The sequence below is a fragment of the Rhizoctonia solani genome, chromosome 1 (genome assembly GCF_016906535.1).
Source record: "Rhizoctonia solani chromosome 1, complete sequence".
NCBI lineage: Eukaryota > Fungi > Basidiomycota > Agaricomycetes > Cantharellales > Ceratobasidiaceae > Rhizoctonia > Rhizoctonia solani.
In genome coordinates, this window is record NC_057370.1 from 2,401,028 (window position 1) to 2,424,431 (window position 23,404).

Sequence of the window (23,404 nt, forward strand, 5' to 3'; positions counted from 1 at the left end):
CGGCTTGCCTTGATGAACCCGGAACAGAACGCCATTAACCTCAAGTATGAAATCTCCTGTTTGGTAGTAATGAACTGGATGAAGGCTATTCTCATTAAGCTTGGCGGGTTTCTCGTCCATGTTCGAGCGCAGAGATCAACCTCCAATCTATCTGCTTAGGATGGTGTGGCACAACGGTGGCTATGATAAGACGTAATCAGATGCGACATCACATGACAGGCACCAGAACACTCATGCTCGCCAGGATGATCCACAAACACCGACCACTCTTGTCATGGTCAGTAGCAAAATTTCTGTTTAACTGCGATTAATTACATTATTTAGCCACCACGCGCAGCTGCCCCCACAACACTCGTCCTACGAGTCAAATCCCACAGGACGAGCGTATTTGTGACTGTCCCCTCCACCGCGACTGTTGTGGCGCTCAAGGAGCTTGTGCAGAAGGCGCTAAATGCCCATCAAGAAGCGGAATCGGAAAGGGGACTCCCGCTCCCAATCGAAGACTCCGATGATTTTATTCTCGCGCTCAGGCGGCCGGCAGGAGTAAACAAGCGGCCTGGTTTTATAGACATACCTGAAGACGATACATCGATTTCACTCCTAGAGCTGGATGTGAAGAACTGGGACGCTGTTTACATCAGGTGGCGCGTAGATGGGGGTAAGTCAAGAGGGAATTGAATGAGTTGGCAATTAATTCTCCGAAATAGTCTACAGACCCGTAGAGGTAACCTTACCGAGCCTACTGGATCCAACGACTGAGGACGATGATGTCGCAGAGGAACAGGAAAGCGAGGCAGAAGCACCTACACGGTCCAAGGATAAAGGCAAAGGAAAGGCATGAAAAAGTTCGATGTAGAATGATTCTTGTTAGTCGACTTTAATGTAGAAACGAACGGTTCGTATGTCATAATACGATTTTAAGTGAAAATGGGGGTACAAAGCAGACTAGTTTGGCTAGCTCATTTGTCGGCTCGCGACGTGTACCATGAACTGTTTGTAGCAAATTCCTCGGGTGCTTTGGTGTTGACCTGAATTATGGGAAGTGATCGTCGTATTAGGTATATAACAACGAAACCAACAGGATTATATCATACCGATTGCCCTCGTAGGCGTCCCGTTAACCTCCTATCGCGCTCCATCATCATTTCCTCCCAAGTGTCCAGGCCATAGCGAGGCGACTAGATAACAAGTTAGGGACGATAGGAAATAGAGACCTTTGAGTTAAATAGAGTTGATTTATTCCAAAACTCTCACCTTTCCATCATTAGCAAGCCTTGCAGAGGTATTAAACAGTGTCCCTGTGGCCGCAAACATAGTTGTGAGCAACACTAGAGCCAGCAAATCAGATTGGTGTAATTATATAACTATCAGAACGATTCTTGTGTGCTCTCAAATAGAGCTGATTTACTCACCAAAAGGAATTGTTGCCTCCCAAGGTACTGGCATCTCTATGGTTGTATGCTTCAATTTCTAGCCCGGTGGTTCAATTTCGGTCACCTGCGGTGGGACAAAGCTCGGGTCTTCCGGGGTCCTAAGTCCCGTGAAGGGGCGATCCCGAGTCCCCGGAGACCGCTGAACTAATCTCGAGCATGTCCACCACCGTGCCTACAGTTAACCCAAGTCTGGTACCACTGCCTCCAACACCTGAGTCTGAAAATCAACTAAGTAAACGATGCTTCTGATAGTCTACCGAGAACTGAAGCGGAGAGTGGCATATCAACTGCCCTAATCAGACTACCTCCTCCCGAATTAGTTTTATGTGTTTTTATTCATGGGTTCAAAGGGACTGAATCTACATTTGGTGCTTTCCCTGCGAGAGTAGGCCATCTCGTCGAGCAAGTTTTGAAAGTTGGAAGGGGCTTCGGAGAGAACCTAGACGATGATCCAGTAGTAGAGCCTGAGCCCACCACACTTCGTCCAGGGAATGTCACGGTGGAATGTGTGGTGTTCCCCTCGTATGAAGTAAGCCCGGTTCTATATAACCAAATGAAATTTGCTCCCGGTTGAGACATTTGAGTCGTAGACTAAAGGAGAGCTTGTACGTCCCAGGCTACAGCTTCGGTGTTACGTATTTATTCTGATTATATACCAAGCAAGAGGCGGTCGAGCGATTTGTAGACTGGCTCACAGCTCTGACGGTCCAGAAAGAAGTGGCACATCACTTGAAAGGTGGCTCTGGGAAAGCCAAAATCATCCTATGTGGGCATAGGTAGGTAGGCCAAATCCAACTTGGCGTTCTAAACTATATTAATACTATTTGGTACATTTAGTATGGGCGGACTTATAGCTGCCGAAGCACTGCTTTCAATTGCTCGATCGAGACCTGATAAAGATACACCTTTGTGGCCATGGATCGTTGGGATCATCGCTTTTGACACACCAGTAAGCTGCCATAGAATCTAAGAAGTCCTGTTCAGTTTTGACCCTCTTGTAACTATTCTAGTATTATGGGCTCCATCCTTCCGTTTTCAGTAACAGCGCTAGCAAGGCGGCAGACTATGTATCTGCTGCTCAGCAAGCCTTCTCCGCATTCAATTCATTCAGGCCCACCTCCCCAAAGCCTACGTCTCAACCCACACGGGCGGCGATAATGGCACCGCCCACTGTAGCTCAACATAGTAGATCAGTATCTCCGTGGGCCACATGGGCTCCAGCAGTAGGCGGCGCAATTATTGCTGCAGGGACCGCCTACTGGAAACGGAACGAGGTAGCACAATATGGTGCCCAGGTTGTTGGGGTTGGAACCTGGCTACGGGACCATATGCAATATATTGGGAATCTTTGGGATGAACAAGCGTCGAAACGACGAGTGGATGCGATTATGGAACTAGTCGAGGACGGTGGAATTGCATTCCACAAGTAAGATTGTGCACAATCCTAAGTCTAACTCTTCATACTAACCGGGTGGTTCGGTAGCTACTATACGGTGATCCCGCCAAGCAGAAAGTATCCTAGCGAGCGTACGTTCATTATCTTACCACCCAAAGGATCACTCGTTGCCCAGAAGAAAGTGTTTATTCCTGCCCACAATGCACTCGCCGCAGATGAAATTGCAGCTCATATAGGGATGTTTGAGGCCCAAACGAACGACGGGTATTACTCACTAGGGCTTCGAGCTGCCGAAAGTGTGTGTGGGTCTGTCGCTGTTGGTCGAGAGATGGGTGCGAAATGGGATAATTTGATTGGCGCTGGGGGTACCGCGGCCAAGCAAGCTATGCACCAAGAGGAAGAGCGTATAGGGGTGAAGAGGGAAGAGGAAGTGCAAAAGTTGGATAGAGGTCAGGTACCGCCTATAGAACCCATACCGCGCGACGGAGAAGGAGGTGTTGCAAACGAGGCGCTGAGGAAAGTGGCTGATAGTCCTCCGACACAACAGGACCCTCAGCTGGGTTAGGAGAAATGAGTCTGTATACCATGATACGATGCAATAATACACTATTTAATTCAAGTATTTTAAAGATAATTTCATGGCATATGCATCCTCTCCGTCCGCATCTATCCATCGATTAGAGATAAAGGCTCGCTTGATAGCCTATAATACTCACAGTATTTTTCTTCCACGCCCGCAACTTCGAAACCCAGAGTGTCGCGATAGAGGCCGATCGCGGCTCGGTTGGATTTGCGGACATGAAGCGAGACGTGCTTGGCACGATAAACGGTGGCCATTGCCTCCTCTGCATGACGTTTGAGGCAAACTCTAATCAATAGCTAGCTAGCAACAAACTTACGGGATTGGATCATAAGTTTCTTTGCAAGCCCTAGCCTCCTGTATGTCCTGAGTACGGAGATGGAAGTGACATGTCCATGAGGCTCTTCGCCTTCTTTTCGATCCTCCTCCCTGTACCACCAATAATATCAGATGCGTAGGGAAATTTCGGCAGGGTGTCTTACATTTTGGCCATAATGTACCCAACAATGCGGCCCTTGTGGTCTTCTGCGACGTAGGATAGCTGCGGCCATGTCATGGCGTGATACATATCTGTAGCAGTTCCCTGTTTGATCGACCACAGGGGTCAAGATACAGTCGTGTTTACATACAATATTTCATCTGGTAGTTCTCGGGAAGATTTTGCAAGTTACATGCTTGCATTCCGGGCAAATCCTCTGGCTACGATATGTTAGGTTTTTCACCAACATTAATAGATACATAATTACCGTGGCTCTTCGGATATTCATGCTGAGCTCGAGGATAGGGTAACAGACGCGCAATGAAGTCGACTACAAATCCGGTCAATTACAATTGGATATGGGCTGTTACCCACCGCCGATCAACTTGCACGAACGAATTTCCATTTCATCCACAAGCAAATGATGTCAACCACCACCACCATACGTTTTGTCCGGTCGCTCGCCCCGTGTCTAGCCAGCCCTCGGGGACCCTCCGCCTCATTTCAAGGGACTCGGTTTTTACATACAACAACTCTAAGACGAAACAGTGCCCTAACAAATATTCTGGGCGATGGTCCTGCTCCGGCTGTGCAGGTAAAGAGTGCAGGAGAGACGGGGATTGAACTGGCCGATGGTAGGTAAACTTAAACCCTGGCCATTTCTGATCACCTCAAACTCAACTCATCCATTAGGTCTGATACTTCCGGGCGCATGCATCTTTCTCGCTGGTCGGGTGTTTTTATGGGATGTCCCGACACCAAATGACCGATGGAGCAACTGGAAACTCGAACATTTTGAGATATTCGACGTGATAGTCCCTAAGCCAGGTATGCTTTCAGTTGGTAACGAGCAAAACACCTATTGATGTGGACTTATTTTAGAATTACTACTACTGGGCACAGGCAAGTCGGCCATGCTGCTTCCACCGAAATTCCGAGAATACCTGAGCAAGGCAGGCGTGCAAATTGATACTATGGATACGGTAAGTGACGCGTGCGGTTTGCTCGCGTAATGTGATTATCACTCATATATGGCTAGCGAAATGCTTGTTCGACATATAATCTCCTCGCGGAAGAGGGTCGCCGAGTGGCTGCCGCTCTATTGCCGATTCACCCTCGTTCATGGGAAAGAAAATAGTCTATTGATTTTTTTGCAGTGAAATACAGTAGCGTTGACGAATGCGTCTCAAACCCTACAGTGAATAAATCGTTGTTGAAGTTGTGGTATGCTTTTAACCCCGACTAGTGTGACTAATGGCCGCCGCCATTTCTTCGATTTATAGGTGCCAGTTTTATCTCAATGAATTTATTGGCTCTGACTATGGTTAGCTTTCTGTCCGGCATAAGAAGTTTACGCTGTATTTGAGTTTAGCGCATACATCCGCTTTCCATTTCATTTATGTGCTAGTATCAGGAACACCAGATCCAACCACTGCTAATTCCGTAGGCGGATCCAGTGGAGCACGTGTTCAGCACACGAACCCACCCTGAGAGAGCCCACCATCTTCTATACACCAATGTTGTTTGTTAGACTCAAGTAACCGGACCATAGCGTGGGAGAGATGGCTGGCCTGCAAGAATGCCAATGTGCTGGCCATGTTGACCATCGACTTTTGATACTAACAGTAGTTCCTAAACAAATCAAAGTAAAGTTTGAGTGAACGCCCGCCAATGCGATGGTTCTACCGCTGTTTGACCCCCAGTCTTGTCGCTCAGTTTGTATGCGCCTCGTGGGCCGGATACTAGACACAGCCGCGTCATCTTTGTTTACACTCAATATCACGTGGAATGTCAGATGACGTGAGACGTGAGTGTTATAAGCAGCGTTGTTCTACAGTCTACGCTGCAGCTTTCCACCACCGACTGCTATGATTTCCACCGTACTCTGTTCTCTCCTTATTGCCGGCCTCGCCGGTGCTACTCCGGTCAAGCGTGACCCTCCCGGTGTCCACCGCATGAAGCTCCGAAGCTGGCTCACCCCGCAAGCTTTGACCCCGGTCTCCAGGCTGTTGCCCTCGGCCAGAAGTACGGCGCACAGACACCTCTTACCACCACTGAAGACCTCTTCACCACCCAAGAGCTCCGTGGAGAGGGTGGCCACAATGTGCCTTTGCACAGTAAGTCCATTGCAGCCACATTGTACTGCACTGCTTATCAACATGTGGCTTGTTTTCGCTTTTGTCTGACCAGACTATCTCAACGCCCAATATTATGCCGACATTACCTTGGGCTCGCCACCGCAGTCGTTCAAGGTCGTCCTTGATACAGGCTCTTCCAACCTTTGGGTACCCGGCAAGTCTTGCACCTCAATTGCATGCTTCCTCCACGCGAAGTACGATTCGAGTGCATCGAACACGTACAAGGCCAATGGCACCGAGTTTGCTATCCAATATGGCTCTGGCTCCCTCTCGGGCTTTATGTCTCAGGATACTCACCATTGGCGATATTGCTGTGAAGCATCAAGACTTTGCTGAGGCGACTAAGGAGCCTGGCCTTGCTTTTGCCTTTGGCAAGTAAGTTGGAACTCAACTATCCACTTCCAATTTCTGACAATAATCTAGATTTGACGGCATCTTGGGTCTTGCGTTCCCCCGGATCTCGGTCAATGGAGCCGTACCTCCCGTTTACAATATGATTGATCAGGGGTTGATCAAAGAACCTCTTTACTTTCCGTGTTGGAAGCAGCGAGCAGGACGGTGGCGAGGCTGTCTTTGGCGGTATCGACGAGAGTCACTACAAGGGCAAGATTCATTACGTCCCTGTCCGTCGCCCAGGCTTATTGGGAGGTCGAGCTTTCGTCTGTCTCCCTTGGAGAGGACACCCTTGAACTCGAAAACACTGGCGCTTTTCCAGTCTCCCAGATCTTACCTTCCAGTTTGGCGGCAAGCCCTATGCTCTAGGTGGTTCTGACTACGTCCTGAACGTTCAGGGAACCTGTATCAGCGCCTTTACTGGTCTAGATATCAACCTCCCTGATGGCGGAAGTATTTGGATTGTCGGTGATGTCTTCTTGCGCAAGTATTTCACTGTGTATGATATCGGCCGCGATGCTGTTGGCTTTGCTGAGTCTACCTGAGTGTCTCAGCACACCTGTCCTTAGTTTTTTTTTGCATTCTTTTGATGCCCTGTATGATTGTTAGTAATGATATCCGATGAGTTTGACCAATTATTATTTCTGCTTGACTGTAGAGAATTATTTGAGTAGCATTCTAGTACTGTAACTCTCAGCTTTCCTAATTTCGTGCGCTGAGCCCTCAAATTGGGTCGCCAAATCTCACAAATGTTTTTCCTTTCCTTTTTTTAAAAAAAGGTATGCTCCATCACTCAGCACCACCAGTCCCTTCATCCCGAGCAGTGCACTTACCATCTTGTTACAGTTACGTCATAGCTATTCTAATTGGTATTATAATGCGGGGCTGGTGATCAATGACGCATTGGTACTCGCTTGACATAGTTATTATTAGGCATAAATACGGGTCGGGACCACGGCTCAGCTCGGAATAGTCCGGGCGTTTCAATCCACAACGAGTGGATGCACCCGCCGCTCACTTAATGAACTTGTCTGTTGTCGAAAGCGACCGACGTCCCGCATCGTGGTAGGACTTGCTATAGAGTACAGTACTCAAAAATCAGAACTAGCCGACTCGCCTGCATTCGCACGGACCGATGATTTGATCTTTCTCGGGATGAGGAGATCTCCAGGTACCGGTTGCTGACTGCACGAAATGAAATCGAGCATGATCATCGCGCTCATTCCTCCACTTCTGGAGCATCCCTCCACCTACAAATTTCCCCTCATTGGATATATGCCGGTGCATTACGCGTGGTGAAGTGATGATGTCTGCCCCTTTTTGCGAATTGTAGCCGCTATCTCTGGCGTGGTATAAAATCCGAGGTGAAAGGACAACTTGGAGACCATCGTCTGTCACTCACCTCCCAGTCCCCTCTCGTCTTCACCTACCTTTGCTCTACTCTTTCTTACATACCTTCAATACTCCAGCAATGTCGAACTCAAGCTTGACTTTCAAAGGCTATGGTATTCATGATACCAAGCAATGGGTGCGTCAAACCCAGCATAACAAAGCTGACAGGTTCTCACACTATACGTATACTCCTTAGAGCGACTTCAAGGTTGTCGACACCAAACCTAAGCAGTGGGATGAAGAGATATCGATATTGCTATCTCTCACTGCGGGTAAGCTTAGATTTATATTTGAACTATCTCCTAAATCTTCTTAATTAACCTTAACGTCTCAATAGTATATGCGGATCTGATATCCATACAATCACGGGCGGATGGGGGAACATTAAAGGATTGCCTCTTGTTGCTGGGTAAGCTTTATGTGATCTTCCCTGTCTCAACTTACTAGAATTTTTGCCAGACATGAGATTGTCGGAACTGTCGTCCGTGTTGGTTCAGCAGCAGCTGAAAAGACTGGCATCAAGATTGGCGATACTGTTGGCGTGGGAGCACGCATTGGCAGTTGCGGACAGTGCCGTGCCTGTAAAACCGACAATGAGAATTATTGCCCCAAGGGTCTTGATACCTACGTGAGTATCGCCGCCTTTTTAATCTGTTGTCTTAGTCAAGTAACTTATACATGTGGAAAAGAACTCATTCTACCCCGATGGTACTTTGAGCCAAGGCGGGTATGGCACTGCCATTCGTGCCAACCATAACTTTGTATTCCCAGTCCCCAAGGGACTCAAGCCTGAATATGCTGCCAGCATGATGGTGAGTAGCTGATACCATTCCATATGATAACCATACTATATATGTAGTGTGCTGGCTTGACTATGTATTCTCCCTTGGTCCGTAATGGTGCCGGTCCAGGAAAGAAGGTCGGAATTATTGGGTTGGGCGGACTGGTAAGTGTACCCTAAACAATTACATTTGACGACTCAATGTCTTTCTACCGCAGGGTCATTTCGGGGTCCTGTTCGCAAAGGCGTTGGGCGCAGAAGTCTATGTATTCTCCCACAGTTCTCGCAAGGAGCAGGATGCAAAGGCGCTCGGAGCTGACCACTTTGTCGTCACTTCTGAGAAGGAGAACATGAAGCCACTCCGTGGTACCCTCGACCTTATCGTTTCAACTATTGATGTTGCGGATCCTTTCCCTCTGAGGGATTATCTCAAGTAAGTCAATACGCATTGACTACCATTGAATTATCCCTAAATTTAAAATTAGGCTGCTCTTCGTCAATGGAACATTCGTGAACGTGGGCATTCCTGATGCAAAGCTACCCCAACTTGCGCCCATCGACATCGTTGCAAATGGCTGTCACCTGGCTGGTTCACTAGTCGGGTCAAAGAAGGAGGCCACCGAGATGCTCGTAAGTCCACAAATACGCTTAACAAGCACCATAAATATTTAACCGGAATAATAGGAGCTCGCTGCTGAGAAGAACATTCGTCCTTGGATTGAGATTTTCCCGATGAGCCAGATCAAGGATGCCGTCGAGGGTATGAAGGCTGGCAAGCCCAAGTTCCGTTATGTCTTAAAACAAGACCTTGAGTGATAACCCGGCCTCGGCTGATGGTTGAATCCGCAAGTAATACTGTATTATGATTAACTAATTACTGTTGTATTTGGCGCTGAAAGTTATATATCAATACTATAATTGAACCGTGATCTATACCATTACGAGGGACTTGATCAACGTTTCTTATTATGTGGCCTGAGGCTTGGTTATGTAGGAGATTTAAGATGCATTCGAACTCTACAGACCAAAGAGCTACTAGCTTAGTGAGGTATCAGCCGCATAACATCTGAGGCGGATCTCATCTATAGCATCAAAATCTTTTTGATCGAATGGTAATGATTTAAGGAATCTCATAATATCTCAAGGAATCACATGAAATTATCACTATGTTCAAACGATGCCACAATGGTCGTGACGGAGACCTTAGAAAATAGCTACGATAGACTGTCAGTGAGCAAGGAGGAATTAGAAGTTATTTGCGTTTGTTGATTACGTGCCAGCACGTGACCATATGATTAGTAACGCATGTTTATCCGAGCACCTTCCCAACACGGTTTCTGGATCAACTAAACACATCTCTTATCCACACCTACTGTGGCTCTGCGTCTGAGGGCCATTTGATATATATTCGGACCTTTAATACGCTGTTCTATCTAATTACTTACTGGGGCTTCCTTTTTCATCTTTATCTTCGACTTAGACGCGTGCTGGTATGGATGGTGCTCCGCCCCCAGAAGAGGATTTCTCTGGAATACCGATTGGAGAGAGACTGGTGCATAAGGTGCGTTCTCGGAGTATAACTTACTGCAACTGTCATAGGCTCATGTATATCCCAGAATTGGAAGGCTCGCGTGCATGGATATGAGGCACTCGTGAAGGTGTTCCAGGCGACTGCGTCAGAGGATGATCCTGCTTTCCGACCATACATCTCGAACTCGGATCTATTGAAAAAGATTGCTACTGATGCCAATGCCGTTGCTCAAGAGAAGGGCCTGGAAGCCATATTAGCACTTGTGGAATTCGCGGGAGAAAGTGCTGCCAGAACTAGAGATGCGGTAATCCCAGCACTGGTAGACAAGTGTTATGGATCGGCTCGCGCTGGGACAAAGACCAAAGCCATCGAACTTACCCTTCGATATGTGGAAATCGACAATGGTGGCGAGGCAGTTGTGGTACGTGATATCCTTAGCCAAGCTGGTATCGTGTTTGATCATAGTCATCCTCAGAATGATCTCATACCTGGGTTGAGTGCCAAGCAGCCGAAGACAGTGTTGGGCACAGTCACTGCCCTGCGTGAAATAATTAGGTAGGTTGATTCGGATGTCTACTACTTTGTGTACTCATACCCTTGGCCAGCGCATACGGCCCCAAAGTAGTCCCCCCGAAGATGGTACTAAAGAATTTGCCCAAGATTTTTGGACATACCGATAAGAACGTACGAGCAGAGGGCACGGGGCTTACACAGGCCCTTTACACCTATCTGGGCCCAGCACTCCAACCTTTCCTATCCGAGCTTAAGCCCGTTCAGATCAAGGAACTGACCGAAGGGTTCGAGGCGTTGGATAAGGAATCGAAAGGGCAGGGTACTGGTGCCCAGACCAGATGGACAAAGGCTCAGGCGAGAGAGCGTCAAGCTGCTGCAGAACGAGCTGAAGAGGCCGAGGAAGCTGGTGGTGATGGTGGCGGTAAGCGGACTTCACCCGATTATGGTGATGTTGACTAACCTGATAATTAGGGGAGCCCGAAGCTGCTGTCGATCCAATGGACTTTATTGAGGCAGCCGATATTATGCCCAAAGTACCGAATAATTTTCAAGAAGCGATGGGTTCCTCGAAGTGGAAAGATCGGAAAGAGGCATTGGATGCTTTACTCGAAGTGCTCAAGGCCACTCCGAAAGTCGCGGACTCAGACGGGCATGGGGAATTGGCAAAGGCCCTCGCCAAGAGGATGTCCGACGCTAATATCATGTGTGTCATTGCAGCGGCGAACTGCATTGAAGCATTGGCCAAAGGTGTAGGGAAGTCGTTTGGTCGCCATCGTGCCTCTTTGATCAATCCGATGCTCGAACGGCTAAAGGAGCGTAAAGCTAATGTGACGGACGCAATCGGCTCTGGGCTAGATGCTGTTTTCGCAACGGTATGTGTTTCTGATATGATATACCCATCAAGCTAATTTAGTTGCATAGACAACGTTACCGGAGGTGACGGAAGACATACTAAATTCCCTCAAGTCCAAGAATCCACAAGTCAAAGAAGGGACGCTGAAGTTTTTGAACCGTTCACTCGCGACTACTCGGATTCCGCCTGCCAAGGATGACGTCAAGCCTCTTTCTACGCAGCTCGCAGCTCTACTCGAGGATAGCGACGAAAAGGTTCGTACGGGTGCAGCAGAGGGCTTAGGCCTCACCATGAAGATCGTTGGCGAGCGTGCGCTGAATCCTGTAATGGAGTCTATGGATGACATTCGTAAAGCCAAAGTCAAGGAGGCTTTCGAAAAGGCGCAGGTAAAGTGCAAGGCAACTGCTGCCCCACCGCCCAAACCCCCACCAGCTGCGGTTGCACCCCCAAAGGTACTGGCCTCGCTCATTAGCATTGTGATTTTGCTGAAGCCCGAGTCTAGAAGAAAAAGCTGCGCCGCCCCCGAAGCCAGACATGGTATTTGATGACGTTCCACCCAAAGACTCCCCTGTAGTAGGTTTTTGAGGTTTAGCACTGCGATGTGTCAATTAATTTAACTTCAACCAGGCCAAAAAGCCCGATATCATCGAAGAGATGGCTCCACCGAAGGCCAAGGTTCCTGCGCGATTCCTGGTAAGAATGGTTGCTCAAGTGACCCTTCTAAAGATTTATTAAATTTCCGTGAAAGAAAAAAGGCCCTGCTGCTGCCGCTGAAAAACCTCCAGCTGAAAAGTCTACAGCACCAGCGCCGGCGGCCTCCAAAAAACTCCCCCCTGCTGTTACTGCTGCCTCGGCAAAATCTGCTAAGGCTACTCCTGCTGCTGCCACGGATACATTTAAGTATAAATTCACTCCCGAGGATGCGGACGCTCGTTCGTCCGAGCTAATTCCGGCTCAGATACAGACCGATCTCTCTGACGCCCAGTGGAAGGCTCGCCTTGCGGCATTAGAAGAGATGTCCACCTGGCTGGACGGTGAGCTTAGTGGGGATGGAGTCGAAAGCGAACTGGTATTCAGGTTTTTGGGGAAGAAGCCAGGATGGAACGAGAAAAACTTCCAAGTGCGTGTCTAGATAGCATAGCTGCTCACCCTACTTATCTACCTGCCTCGTTTGTTAGGTCTCCGCAAAAGTGTATGCGTTAATGGCAATGCTTGCCGAGCGTTCCTCTACGTTCTCCAAGGGTCTGCGGCACTCGCGATTCCTCATCTTGCTGAGAAACTTGGCGACGCAAAATTAAAGAAACCAGCAGGAGACCTGCTATCAACATTCGCGGAAAAAACATCACTATCATTCGTTCTAAGCCAAGGTATGCTGGTTCGCTCGAACTATTTGATTAAGCGCTCAATACTTTGTTAGCATACGACTCGATTTCCAAGCAGAAAGCCCCAAAAGTGGTCGCTGACTCGTTGACTTGGGTAAAACAGGCATTAACAGATTTCGGCATCGCTGGCTTGTCGATGAGGAGCTTGATCGATTTTTTGAAAACCTGCCTCCAAAACTCTAATGCTGCCGTTCGCTCGAGTGCTACTGCCACATTAGTCACCGTAAGACTCTTTGCCGGGACTGGTAGGAATAATTATCCTTTTCAGGCGAAATTTTGATGATTAAAATGTTGTTCTAGCAATCAAGGACTTTATGGAAGATCTCAACCCACAACTACTGGCTACGATTGACTCAGAATTTAGCAAGGTTGACGGTCAGTCCCCACCAGAGCCAACGCGTTTCTCGGCCGACGTCGCCGCTGCGCCTACAAGCGGGTCGGCTGGCGGTGGTGGCGGCGATGTGATGGATGAGCTCTTCCCCAGAGTCGACCTTGATAAACTTGTGGGAGCAACCTCCATCGTCACCGACGCCAAGAGTGACCAGTGGAAGGTTCGCAAAGAGGCTCTCGAACTACTACAATCGATTTTGGACACCAAGGCAAACCAACGACTGAAACCAAACATGGGTACGCACTTGATAGTCGCCTAAATGTTCCACGGCACTAACTTGTGTCCATTCCCTCGTAAACAGGCGAGATTGGACAAGTTCTAAAGGCTCGGGTCGCCGATACGAACAAAGTTGTTCAAGCTCTTGCACTGGATATCATCACTCGTATCAGCAACGGCATGAACAAGCCATTCGAGAAATACACCAAACTCCTTACTCTACCTGTTGCCACTGTTTTATCTGACCAGAAGGCGAATGTGCGTGCCCTTGGAGTTTCTACGTTGAATGCCATGGCCACCGCGTGCGAAGGTCTTGACTCAATGTGCGGTTCACTTGGTACTGCGTTAGAAACCGGGAACCCTGTTCAACGTGGTGCACTTTTGGGATGGCTCGCTGATTGGTTCAAGACGCACGAACCAAGTAATTCTCTAGATCTTACATCTTGGGCCTCTCCGATTGTTTTATGTCTCGAGGATAGAAACGCGGACGTCCGAAAGGGTGCTCAAGCCGTTTTGCCCATTGTGATAGCGCGCGCTGGCTACGATTATGTCCTCAACCAAACTAATTCACTCAAACCTGCCTCGCGCTCGACAGTTCTACCTCTCATACAAGCCGCTCGTGGCTCCGCTGCTGCTGCTGCCCCCGCCGCTCCCGTTGCCCCCGCCGCTCGTCCTACCACCAAACCTGCCGTCAAAGTCGCTCCAGCTGCTGCGAAAGTGGCCGCTGCAGTCGAATCCCCCCCTGCATCCCCTGCTCAATCTGGGGCTCCGAAATCTGCTATCTCTGGACGTGCCCCTGGTGGAACTGGGCGACGCATGATGCCTTTGAATGCTGCCGCTCGAACTGATTCTCGTGCAGAGACGGAGGAGCGGCCTGGATCCTCTGCGAGCATCCGAGCTCCGTTGAAGGCCGGAGCTCTGAAGCGCCCCGCCGCGCCTGCGAAAGCTGTTACCCCCGTTGCGTCAGGCAGTGCACCTTTTGTCACTGCAAGTATGGAAGCTAAAAACTCCAGGCTTGCAAAGGATGGTTCCAAATGGGTTATCGAATCTGGGCCCACCCGTAAGGATCTGGTTGACATGCTCCAACATCAAATGGAGCCCCACGTTTCGAAAGAACTTCTGAACTACCTATTCAGCCATGATCACAATGCAGTGAACGACTATATTACTGGTCTCGGAATACTCGCTGATGCTTTCGCTGATGGAATCTCTGGAGATGAAAGACTAGGCTTACCGATCGACGATCTCAAAGCAATGCTACTCGCAAACCAGGACCTCGCATTGAAATACGCATCGTTGCGTGTGCATGAGCCCCAGCCCAACTTGATCGTCCGCTGTGTTGATGTGGTGGATCAGGTTTTGGCCTTCATGAGTGCCGAGAAGTATATGATGCCTGACAATGAGGCTCTAGCATTTGTACCTACCTACATCCACAAGGTATGTCTAATCTTCGGATAATGCCACATGTTAGGGAACAAGTTCGACCGTCTTACTGGTTTGACTGTAGCTCGGCGATGCACGAGAGGCAGTACGGATTCGAGTGCAAGGGATTATTCAAAATCTTCAGCTTGTCTTTCCGACTAGTCGTCTATTCTCAATACTGTTGGAACACGGTACTAGGAGCAAAGTTGCCAAGACTAGGCAAGGGACCCTTGATGAACTGGCCAGTATTCTCAAAAAGTCAGGAATCCGGGCCTGTGACCCAGCAAAGGCTTTCCCTGCGATCGCTTCCTTAATTTCAGACAAGGATCCTTACGTCCGCAAATCTACTCTAACTGTCATTGCGTAAGTGAGATATTCAGTTTGATAGACACCCAAGCTGAGGTATTACTTAGGGAGGGATACGTATTGGTGGGCGACAAGATTTGGAAGTACCTTGGCCCACTTTCTGGGAAAGATAAGACGCAGGTTGAGGAACGATTGCGCCGTACCACTACTCTGGCACAGCCGCCTAGTCCTGCGAAACCCGAGGTAGCACCAGTCCCCGCGATCGCTCGCTTGACTGGCGGAGCCCCTCGCGCTGGTTCACCCGGCCCGGGCCTAAGATATGGGGGAATACCCCGTCCTGCGTCGCCCGCTGTCAGCACGCGTGCAGCCAATCCGTCATCACCAACTCATTCCACGCGCCCACACTCTCCGGCCGCACTGTCAACTGTCGGAAGGCCATCATCTCCAACTACCTCAAAGCTGCCTCAAACTTTGGGAGCTGGTCCTTCTTCTCCTGTGAGGTCTAAAGGGTTGATGCCTCCTTCGAGGCTATCACTTCCACGAACAAAGGGCAATTCTTTACGTCAAACCGATCTTGAACCCCGCCCTGAGTCCGTCGCGAATGGCAATCGCCCAGAAATAGGTTCACTTCAAGGAAACGAAACGTCGTCTCTGGAAGATGTTACCAAGATAATTTCGAATATCCTTTCGAACGACCCAGGCCGAAGTGTGGACGCGCTCAAAGCGATACAGAATGTCTTGGAGGTCCCATCAGATCAGGCACCTTTGTCAAAGGGTTTCCGTGACCTTGCAGATCATACCGAAGGACTCGTGGAAACGATTGTCATCCAAATGAGCCAAACCTTTGAGCGCACTGAAGACGTCCATAATCCCGCGACCTATCGCCTGATGAAACACTTAATACAGACTTGTAACGCGATCTGTGATCATGCTGTCTTGCTCGAATCGCTTTCCGTTGATAGCCTCCAGTCACTTTTGGAGGAACTCACAATGCGACTTTTGCAAACCGACGACACCCGTGATCAGAAAGTCAAGGATCTGTCTCGGTTCCTCAATATGGTCATCCTACGATTGTTTAATACGGGAAGGAAGATATCTGTTCTACGGTAAGCCTTTTGAACTTTGTTACCTTAGTTAACTGGGCCTTATTCGTTATTAGCGCTCTTTTCAACCTTCTTCTGCAGCTAACCAAACCATTCCCGGCAAACGGTACCACTGGCGATGCCAAAGAAGCTAAGGTTGCGGAATTGGTTTTGAAGTGTGTTTGGAAGCTCGCAAGGAATATCCCAACGGATTTGCAGAAAGGCGCAATTGATCCTATAGAGCTGCTCCCTGCCCTTGAAACCTTCCTCCAAACAATCCCTCCTAACGACTGGCGGCAACGCTCGGCAAATAAGGTCCCATGCGGTGATATGCCACTGCGCACGATTAAGGTTATCATCCAGCACATTGTTGGTAAGTATATATGCATTCAAGTGTTCACAATAATTTATCTAAGCGCTACTCAATGACCGCAGCCCACTATGCAGACGAGGTCTATGAACTCTTGTCAGCTGCATTCGATGATCCGTCAGCCACTATCATTTACCCTTACGTGTTCCGGTAATTATTGCCTCAGCTTAACGCCAGAATCTGCGACTAATTTGAGCCACAAAAAGCATCCTCAACTCAGCAGAGAAGCAACTAGCTTCCGAGTCGGGACGACCAAGATCCGGGACTAACGGTTCAACTAGATCTGTATCTCCGGACCGTCAACTGGCTCGGCCGCCTACGTCATTTTATCCGCCTACTTCGAATGGAGCTTCCAGCATTGCGCCAACTCACTACCAACCCGGTGCAAGGAGCAGCAGTGCGAATAGTCGTAGCCCTTCTCTGAACGGCGGAGGAGGATTTCAGGGACCACCAATCGAGGAGCCCGACCCAGATGCCAGGCTGGATGAAATTCTGGGCCACATATCGAGCGAGACTACAGGTGCGCTTCATAAGGAGGGAATCACTGAGCTGCATCACTTCCTCAAAGCCCATCCACACAAGAAGGCTAGAGTAGATCAGCTCCTGGACCAAACTGGCCCGTCCTTCAGGAAATACATTTATCGCGCATTAGCAAGTAGAGCAGCCGAGGATGAGGAACGAAACTCTGCTGTAGCAGAGACATTGAACCGTAAGCTCATGGACAAAGTCCCTATTGACTATTATTAATCGGCGCGTGACCAGGGCTCGAATCAGTGCGACGGGAGCGTGACTCTGTACCGTCTTCCCCAACCAACCGGTCGATGACCAGTTCAAGAAGGATTAGTGGCGGTCCGGAGTATCCCCAAGCTGATGAAGCTCTCTCACGACTCCATAATATCTTCAATTACCATAGTAAACCTACGAATGGGTCACACCGGCCTACCTCCTCAGTGACCACGCTAGGCGGACACGGTATATATCCTTCGCATGACATCAAGCCCACCACACCTCCTCCATCCTGAGAACTTCGTATGCCTTACGCTTTTATTGGTTTCACATAGCACATGCTTGTATCGTTTACTTCGCGTACCCATGTTAATGCATCTTTGTCTATGTTTCTCTTCTTAGCGCCAGATCATAAGCGCCAATATGATGCCACCACCTCCCAACCACGTACACCACCAACCTCTCACTACCTTCCCTTCCCTTCACGATCTAACCCCCCTGGAAGTCTTGGTCCTCAGTGGCCGCCATGAACTCCAAATCGCTTGCATATGACGGCGCCCTCTTCTTCCTGAGGGTCGTAATCAATATCTTTTTCAGAGAAATTAGGCCCCGTGGTGCATTTAACGTGCCTAAGGATGGCCCCGTTATTTTTGTTGCAGCACCGCACCACAATCAGTTCCTCGATCCAATCCTACTTGCGTCTGAGATCTACCGAGAAAGTCATAGGAGGGTGTCCTTCCTGACCGCTGCCAAAAGCATGAATCGATGGTTTATTGGATTCTTAGCGTCTCTCATGAACAGCAGTATGTTGCTATTGATCGTGTGTGCTACTCTGATACTAAATAAAATTAAACATAGTTCCCGTCGCTCGCGCGGCTGATTATGCAGCCCCCGGGACCGGCTTAGTTGCGCTCTCTTCCGATGACCCTTGCCTTGTGATTGGAACCGGGACACATTTCACCTCCGAACTTGCCCCTCGTAAACAAATACTCTTACCGAGGTCAGTCGGTAGCGTTGTTGCCGAGGTCATTGAAGTCTTAAGCGACACCGAGGCTCGGATTAAGCGGGAGTTTGGTGGAGAACAAGGCAAAAGCACCACGCGTATTCGAGAGCAAGTTGAACAAGATGGGAAGCCGGGCCTCACTTTTAAAATTCTTCCATATGTGGATCAACAAGAAATGTATGGCCATGTCTTTCGTTGCCTTCAAGACGGTGGATGTATTGGAATCTTTCCCGAAGGTGGAAGCCACGATCGCACGGACTTGTTACCGCTGAAAGCCGGCGTCTCGGTCATGGCCCTCGGTGCCATGGCTGCCAACCCTGATCTCCGCGTCCGTATAATCCCTGTTGGCCTTTCATACTTTCACGCGCACCGATTCCGTTCCCGCGCTGTGGTCGAATTTGGCTCGCCTATTGATGTTCCCAAGGAGCTTGTCGACTTATTCCGTTCAGGGGGATCGAGTAAGCGCGAAGCATCGTCTAAATTTCTCGATATCATTTACAATGGCCTCAAAACTGTAACTGTTCGTGCTCCTGACTTCGACACTCTCATGCTTGTGCAAGCAGGAAGACGACTTTACAAAACACCTGGGCAACACCTCACTCTGGGACAAGTTGTCGAACTCAATAAGCGGTTTATTGAAGGATACCTGCACTTCAAAGACGAACCTCGAGTTCAAGCTCTGCGCAAAAGCGTCTTAGAATATAATAGATCTCTGCGCGACCTGGGTATTCGAGATCATCAAGTTCCAACTGCACGCAGAGCAACTTGGAAAACCCTTGGTTTATTGGTATATCGTGTTGGTCTTCTTGCTGTTTGGACGGCATTCTCACTTCCTGGTGTGATTCTAAATGGACCAATCTTCATACTGGCCTCTATTCTCTCAAGAAAGAAAGCCAAAGGTAGGAGCTTTCACGAAGTCATGAAGATTCGACTAATGTCATTACAGAGGCACTGGCTGCTTCGACTGTGAAGGTAGCTGGTCGAGATGTCATGGCTTCTTGGAAAGTGCTCATTTCGTTGGGAGTGACACCATTCCTGTATACCTTCTACGCAATTCTTGCCACCATCGTAGTAGCACGAGCGGGTGCCCCACTTTCATACCAATTGTGGACGCCCTTCTTGGTTATGGCTGCCCTTCCCTTGATTGGGTACTCGGCCCTTAAATTTGGAGAAGCAGGGATGGACGTCTTAAAGTGAGCACAGCTAAACCTAATTCTATGCATTCGAGTTCACCCAATTTTGCAGATCATTGCGGCCTCTTGTTGTCCAGCTAATTCCGGGGCAAACTAAGCAACTCGAACGAGTGAAAAGGCAGAGAGCCGCTATCGCAAACGAACTTGTAGAATGCATCAATGAGTATGGGCCTAAGCTTTGGGATGACTTTGATGAAGTACGTATTGATGCATTTGATGATTTTTGGTCCTCATGGTATATATCAGTTCCGTATTCTCGTTCCGTCGGCATCTGTTCCTCCATCAACTGGGACGCCTGGGATCTGGAGAAGAAAGACTGCAGTTGGAGGAGTCGATGCACAAGGGAACCTGTTGGTGCATCCCATGAAATGGCTTGATGAGAGGCTATTTGGCTGGAGCCACAGTGCACGCAGAGGAACAAGTGCATGGGCTGGCGGTGTTACGAGTCATGGTCCTAGTGCAATGCCGTCCCCTGAAGCTTCCGATAGCGAGGATAACGGCGACTATGAACATGTTCTAGGATACCTTCCTCACCTTGGAGTTAAAGACGGGACTCGCTCAACTGGTCGCTCGCGTAGTACGTCATATGCCGACTTGCAATCAATACGCAAAGGAGACATAGCCCCAGGCCCTTCCCCCTCTTCGCCCACTGAGGATTTGCGCTCACGTAGTCGTTCCGACGTAAACCTGGCACATCTGGCCCCGGTTTACCACAATCGAAGGTCTGGGCCCAGTTCACCGGTTCGAAATGCCCTTGCCCTCTCAAGCATGCCTCCACCGATCACCATCCCCGCTGCCTCGGAGTCGATTGCTACTGCCAGCACTGCCTCACACTCGCCAACCAATACCTCTTTCTCATATGTGATGGCCGACGCCCCTCAATCTGCATCTCGCGAGAGTCCTAGACAACGCCGCATGTCACTCAATGATGGAGTTTATGTACAAAGACTTGCGCAAATGCCCAAAACGGAACTATTCGAGGAAGCAACCGAGGAAATCAACCGTGAAAATATCAGCCGCCGGAGGCAGGGTTATGGCGATACACAAGATGATGTTTAGTATGATAATTATCCAAAAAATAACAGGGAGGATGCTTGTTACAAAACACAAAATAATTTCGCGACTTTTCCTTGCATGTACTTGTATATACTGTACGGGGTGGATGGCTTGAAATTATATTTCCAATAGCTAAGATGCCGCCGGGAGGTTACCACGACCACCTTTTATAAGGAAAGTCAATGTTGTAGAAACCGCTTATAGTTACATGGGTAAAACCGTCGAGCCTCCGCGATAAATCGTAACTGAGGCGATCAATATGACCATACCTAACCTGAAACCACCCTAGCTTTGCCCCAATTGGCTCGCTATTTGCCGGTACCAAGCTCTGAGTGGTAGACAGCCCTTTTGAAACATCAAATCTTGATTTTTGTATCTATATATGTGATATGACATTCAGCTATGATGCAATTTCTGTGAAGACCCGTGTAACGTTTACGTCCCAGGCGGGTCACATGGGTGCCCAAAGGTCAGGTGCGCCAATTCAAACTAGTGCCGGACCACGGTCACGCCATATAGTTTGCTGCATCGTTCTCTTCCCTGAACGCCTACTTAAGAGTACAGATAGATTCTCACATGTTGAACTGTATTGTTTCACACTACAATCGCAGCATTATGCGCGCTCCCAGACTCGCTACGTGTCATATAAAAGGACCGGATGTCCGCAGCCGGTCAAAAGGTTTTTTCTTCTGGATGGATGGAGACACGTTTTTCGAGGCAAGTCACTTCACCTAGCGATTCTTCCGATTACATCTAACGTATTGAATAGGTGGAAGGTGTCATATACCGCCTTCACAAAGCGTTCCTTGTGCTGAAATCAGAATGGTTTGCGGCACTGTTCGATAACTCAGCTCCAAACGACTCGAGTCCAATGATCATCGAAGGCCAGAGCGAGCAACAGCCCATCTGTTTGTCCGGTATCAAGCGCGAAGAATTCGAGCATTTGTTGGGAGCTATGTACCACGAGGAGTGAGTCATTTCGTTCCTGCCAAAATGGGGTTATCTAACAATTCTATCCAGCCTTGCCTCTTCATCGCCTATGTCTAAGGATACGCTACTGGCCATTTTCCGGCTGGCTGACATGTGGCTACTGGATGAAATACGCGCGGCAACGCTAAAAAAACTACACCCTCATTTTTCCTCGCCGATGCCCTTGGTTCAGATCGAGAAATTGCGCTTCGCAACACGCTATAACATTCCTCTATGGGAAACGGAAGCATGCATGAGTCTTGCAACGCGCCCTGCTCCTTTGCTACCATCCGAAACAGTCGAGTTGGGCCCAGCACTTACATTTTCGCTGATGTCAGCACGGGAGTCGATTATGAGACGACGCATGCGCATTGCGTTTGGGCCAGAGAGCCGCTGGAAATGCTCCGATCGTTCAAGAGGGTGTTCCCGTCAAATAATTACTTCTTTTCGGAGCGCCTTAATGGCCGAGACTGACCAGGAACACTGTTTGCTAGTGGTAGAAGAGGAGACGATCTTTCTCGATCTAACCGCATCGTTCCAAGCTGCTTGGAACGAAAGCATGGCGAGGCTAAGATTCAAGAATCGTTCCAAGTACCCAGGACTTTGTGATACTTGTATCAAGTCATTTGGTGATGGAAATGGCTTGGGGGCCTCATCTTGGCTCGATTACCAGTCGGATGTGGAGATAGTGCGAAGAGAGATGAAACCTTGAACAGATGTACTAACAGATGTATTACTAGTTCTTGTTGCATAGAAAGTATGATAATAGCTAATATTAATTTTTTTTTTAAATTTTGCTTCTTGATCAATGGGTAGAATACTTGCAACAATGATGTCTCGTATAAGCTTCAGGATCAGGTCGTATAAGATGACTGCGCATCCCCGATCGATGCCGATGAGAACGATCGCTCAATCGGGCCTTGGGACTCTAGTTGCCGAAATTGGTATAAATACAATACGATCGGTGCGAAGAGCTGCCCGACACGATACTTCCAAGATTTTGTAGTTGTGCACGCCTTGCATGTCAAATTTGTCATGTCACCTGCATGAATGTGTTCATAGAAAACAAATAAATTAAGGTATAGCAAAGAGGATAGTCCGTTAAAATAAGGTACAAGAGACTAAGGCTTTAGGACAGAAAGACCGGCTTTCAACTTGGAGTGAATCATTAGCGAAAGGAAGGCCCAACCACGACACCGCCCTTCACCCTGGGTGAACAGTCGGGGCATTCACGTGGACTTTGTCGGATTGGTTTATTTTGTGGTTCTGACATGAATTTATTGCAACCTCTGTGAGGGCAGCTGTGATTACTCGATCTCAGTCCAGTATATGTGGTTCAAGAAGTAAAAAGCGTACGCAGGTGTTGTGTGTGACCGACTAAAGACACAGCTGGGGTTTCGACAATCGAAGCGTTCAGTGTTCATGGGTTGGAAGTGTCCGCAAGCCTCATAGAGACGTCCCTCGACGATCTAACCATACGATGTAAGTCGGTGGAGTTGGTCAGTAGGTAAGAGTACATACATTGTGGCACATTTTAATAAGCTAATTAAAATAGATATTTCAATTCAATAAGTTCGAGAACTAAATTAACGAGCCATCAGTAGCGGTTTTACCACTTGACTTGAGCTGAGCGTACCTCTGGTGTCAGAAGACCCGCTACTGCAGAGATAAGTAAGAACCGAGGAAACTGTTGGAGTTAGGTGTCCACTGACAGTCCTTTTGTACCTCTCCTCATACACTGAGACGCTCAAGTTACCATCCACATAGTCGGGAGACACAGGAGCATGCTGTAGGCCAGCC

At 48.7% G+C, this 23,404-nt stretch overlaps 9 protein-coding genes across 9 annotated transcripts; 7 read left to right on the forward strand and 2 right to left on the reverse strand.

Moving 5' to 3' along the window:
• Window positions 1-12: 12 nt before the first annotated feature.
• Window positions 13-841, forward strand: RhiXN_04289 (uncharacterized protein; the record flags this gene model as incomplete). The annotated part of the gene is made up of 4 exons (XM_043324106.1): window positions 13-120; window positions 245-277; window positions 325-658; window positions 708-841. The coding sequence occupies 4 exons, from the start codon at window positions 13-15 to the stop codon at window positions 839-841; spliced, it is 609 nt and encodes a 202-aa protein (XP_043176525.1).
• A 118-nt stretch (window positions 842-959) lies between these two features.
• RhiXN_04290 (uncharacterized protein) lies at window positions 960-1,314 on the reverse strand (the record flags this gene model as incomplete). Its single annotated transcript, XM_043324107.1, has 3 exons — window positions 960-1,028; window positions 1,095-1,178; window positions 1,255-1,314. 3 exons carry the CDS (start codon window positions 1,312-1,314, stop codon window positions 960-962), a joined length of 213 nt encoding a protein of 70 aa, XP_043176526.1.
• A 275-nt stretch (window positions 1,315-1,589) lies between these two features.
• Window positions 1,590-3,394, forward strand: RhiXN_04291 (alpha/beta hydrolase family protein; the record flags this gene model as incomplete). Its single annotated transcript, XM_043324108.1, has 7 exons — window positions 1,590-1,665; window positions 1,784-1,962; window positions 2,024-2,038; window positions 2,094-2,209; window positions 2,271-2,382; window positions 2,444-2,859; window positions 2,917-3,394. The coding sequence occupies 7 exons, from the start codon at window positions 1,590-1,592 to the stop codon at window positions 3,392-3,394; spliced, it is 1,392 nt and encodes a 463-aa protein (XP_043176527.1).
• Window positions 3,395-3,439: 45 nt separating this feature from the next.
• RhiXN_04292 (GNAT family acetyltransferase) lies at window positions 3,440-4,176 on the reverse strand (the record flags this gene model as incomplete). Its single annotated transcript, XM_043324109.1, has 6 exons — window positions 3,440-3,495; window positions 3,546-3,674; window positions 3,729-3,838; window positions 3,892-3,979; window positions 4,039-4,108; window positions 4,156-4,176. The coding sequence occupies 6 exons, from the start codon at window positions 4,174-4,176 to the stop codon at window positions 3,440-3,442; spliced, it is 474 nt and encodes a 157-aa protein (XP_043176528.1).
• Window positions 4,177-4,311: 135 nt separating this feature from the next.
• On the forward strand, window positions 4,312-5,025 carry RhiXN_04293 (NADH dehydrogenase; the record flags this gene model as incomplete). Its single annotated transcript, XM_043324110.1, has 4 exons — window positions 4,312-4,522; window positions 4,581-4,715; window positions 4,770-4,870; window positions 4,927-5,025. The coding sequence occupies 4 exons, from the start codon at window positions 4,312-4,314 to the stop codon at window positions 5,023-5,025; spliced, it is 546 nt and encodes a 181-aa protein (XP_043176529.1).
• Window positions 5,026-5,755: 730 nt separating this feature from the next.
• On the forward strand, window positions 5,756-6,963 carry RhiXN_04294 (aspartyl protease; the record flags this gene model as incomplete). The annotated part of the gene is made up of 7 exons (XM_043324111.1): window positions 5,756-5,833; window positions 5,893-6,004; window positions 6,078-6,264; window positions 6,314-6,400; window positions 6,449-6,488; window positions 6,544-6,673; window positions 6,749-6,963. 7 exons carry the CDS (start codon window positions 5,756-5,758, stop codon window positions 6,961-6,963), a joined length of 849 nt encoding a protein of 282 aa, XP_043176530.1.
• A 926-nt stretch (window positions 6,964-7,889) lies between these two features.
• On the forward strand, window positions 7,890-9,407 carry RhiXN_04295 (Zinc-binding dehydrogenase; the record flags this gene model as incomplete). The annotated part of the gene is made up of 9 exons (XM_043324112.1): window positions 7,890-7,946; window positions 8,007-8,082; window positions 8,201-8,219; window positions 8,270-8,438; window positions 8,500-8,622; window positions 8,670-8,756; window positions 8,810-9,024; window positions 9,077-9,221; window positions 9,276-9,407. 9 exons carry the CDS (start codon window positions 7,890-7,892, stop codon window positions 9,405-9,407), a joined length of 1,023 nt encoding a protein of 340 aa, XP_043176531.1.
• Window positions 9,408-10,083: 676 nt separating this feature from the next.
• On the forward strand, window positions 10,084-17,679 carry RhiXN_04296 (CLASP amino-terminal protein; the record flags this gene model as incomplete). Its single annotated transcript, XM_043324113.1, has 20 exons — window positions 10,084-10,152; window positions 10,208-10,543; window positions 10,598-10,677; window positions 10,728-11,056; window positions 11,107-11,507; window positions 11,557-11,964; window positions 12,017-12,061; window positions 12,116-12,181; window positions 12,237-12,522; window positions 12,579-12,608; window positions 12,667-12,855; window positions 12,906-13,115; window positions 13,171-13,497; window positions 13,563-14,914; window positions 14,985-15,262; window positions 15,313-16,311; window positions 16,365-16,660; window positions 16,723-16,807; window positions 16,864-17,366; window positions 17,420-17,679. The coding sequence occupies 20 exons, from the start codon at window positions 10,084-10,086 to the stop codon at window positions 17,677-17,679; spliced, it is 6,549 nt and encodes a 2,182-aa protein (XP_043176532.1).
• Window positions 17,680-17,909: 230 nt separating this feature from the next.
• Window positions 17,910-22,316, forward strand: RhiXN_04297 (acyltransferase; the record flags this gene model as incomplete). The annotated part of the gene is made up of 7 exons (XM_043324114.1): window positions 17,910-18,186; window positions 18,242-19,285; window positions 19,333-19,579; window positions 19,632-19,776; window positions 19,826-20,632; window positions 21,405-21,604; window positions 21,656-22,316. 7 exons carry the CDS (start codon window positions 17,910-17,912, stop codon window positions 22,314-22,316), a joined length of 3,381 nt encoding a protein of 1,126 aa, XP_043176533.1.
• Between the last annotated feature and the right edge of the window lie 1,088 nt (window positions 22,317-23,404).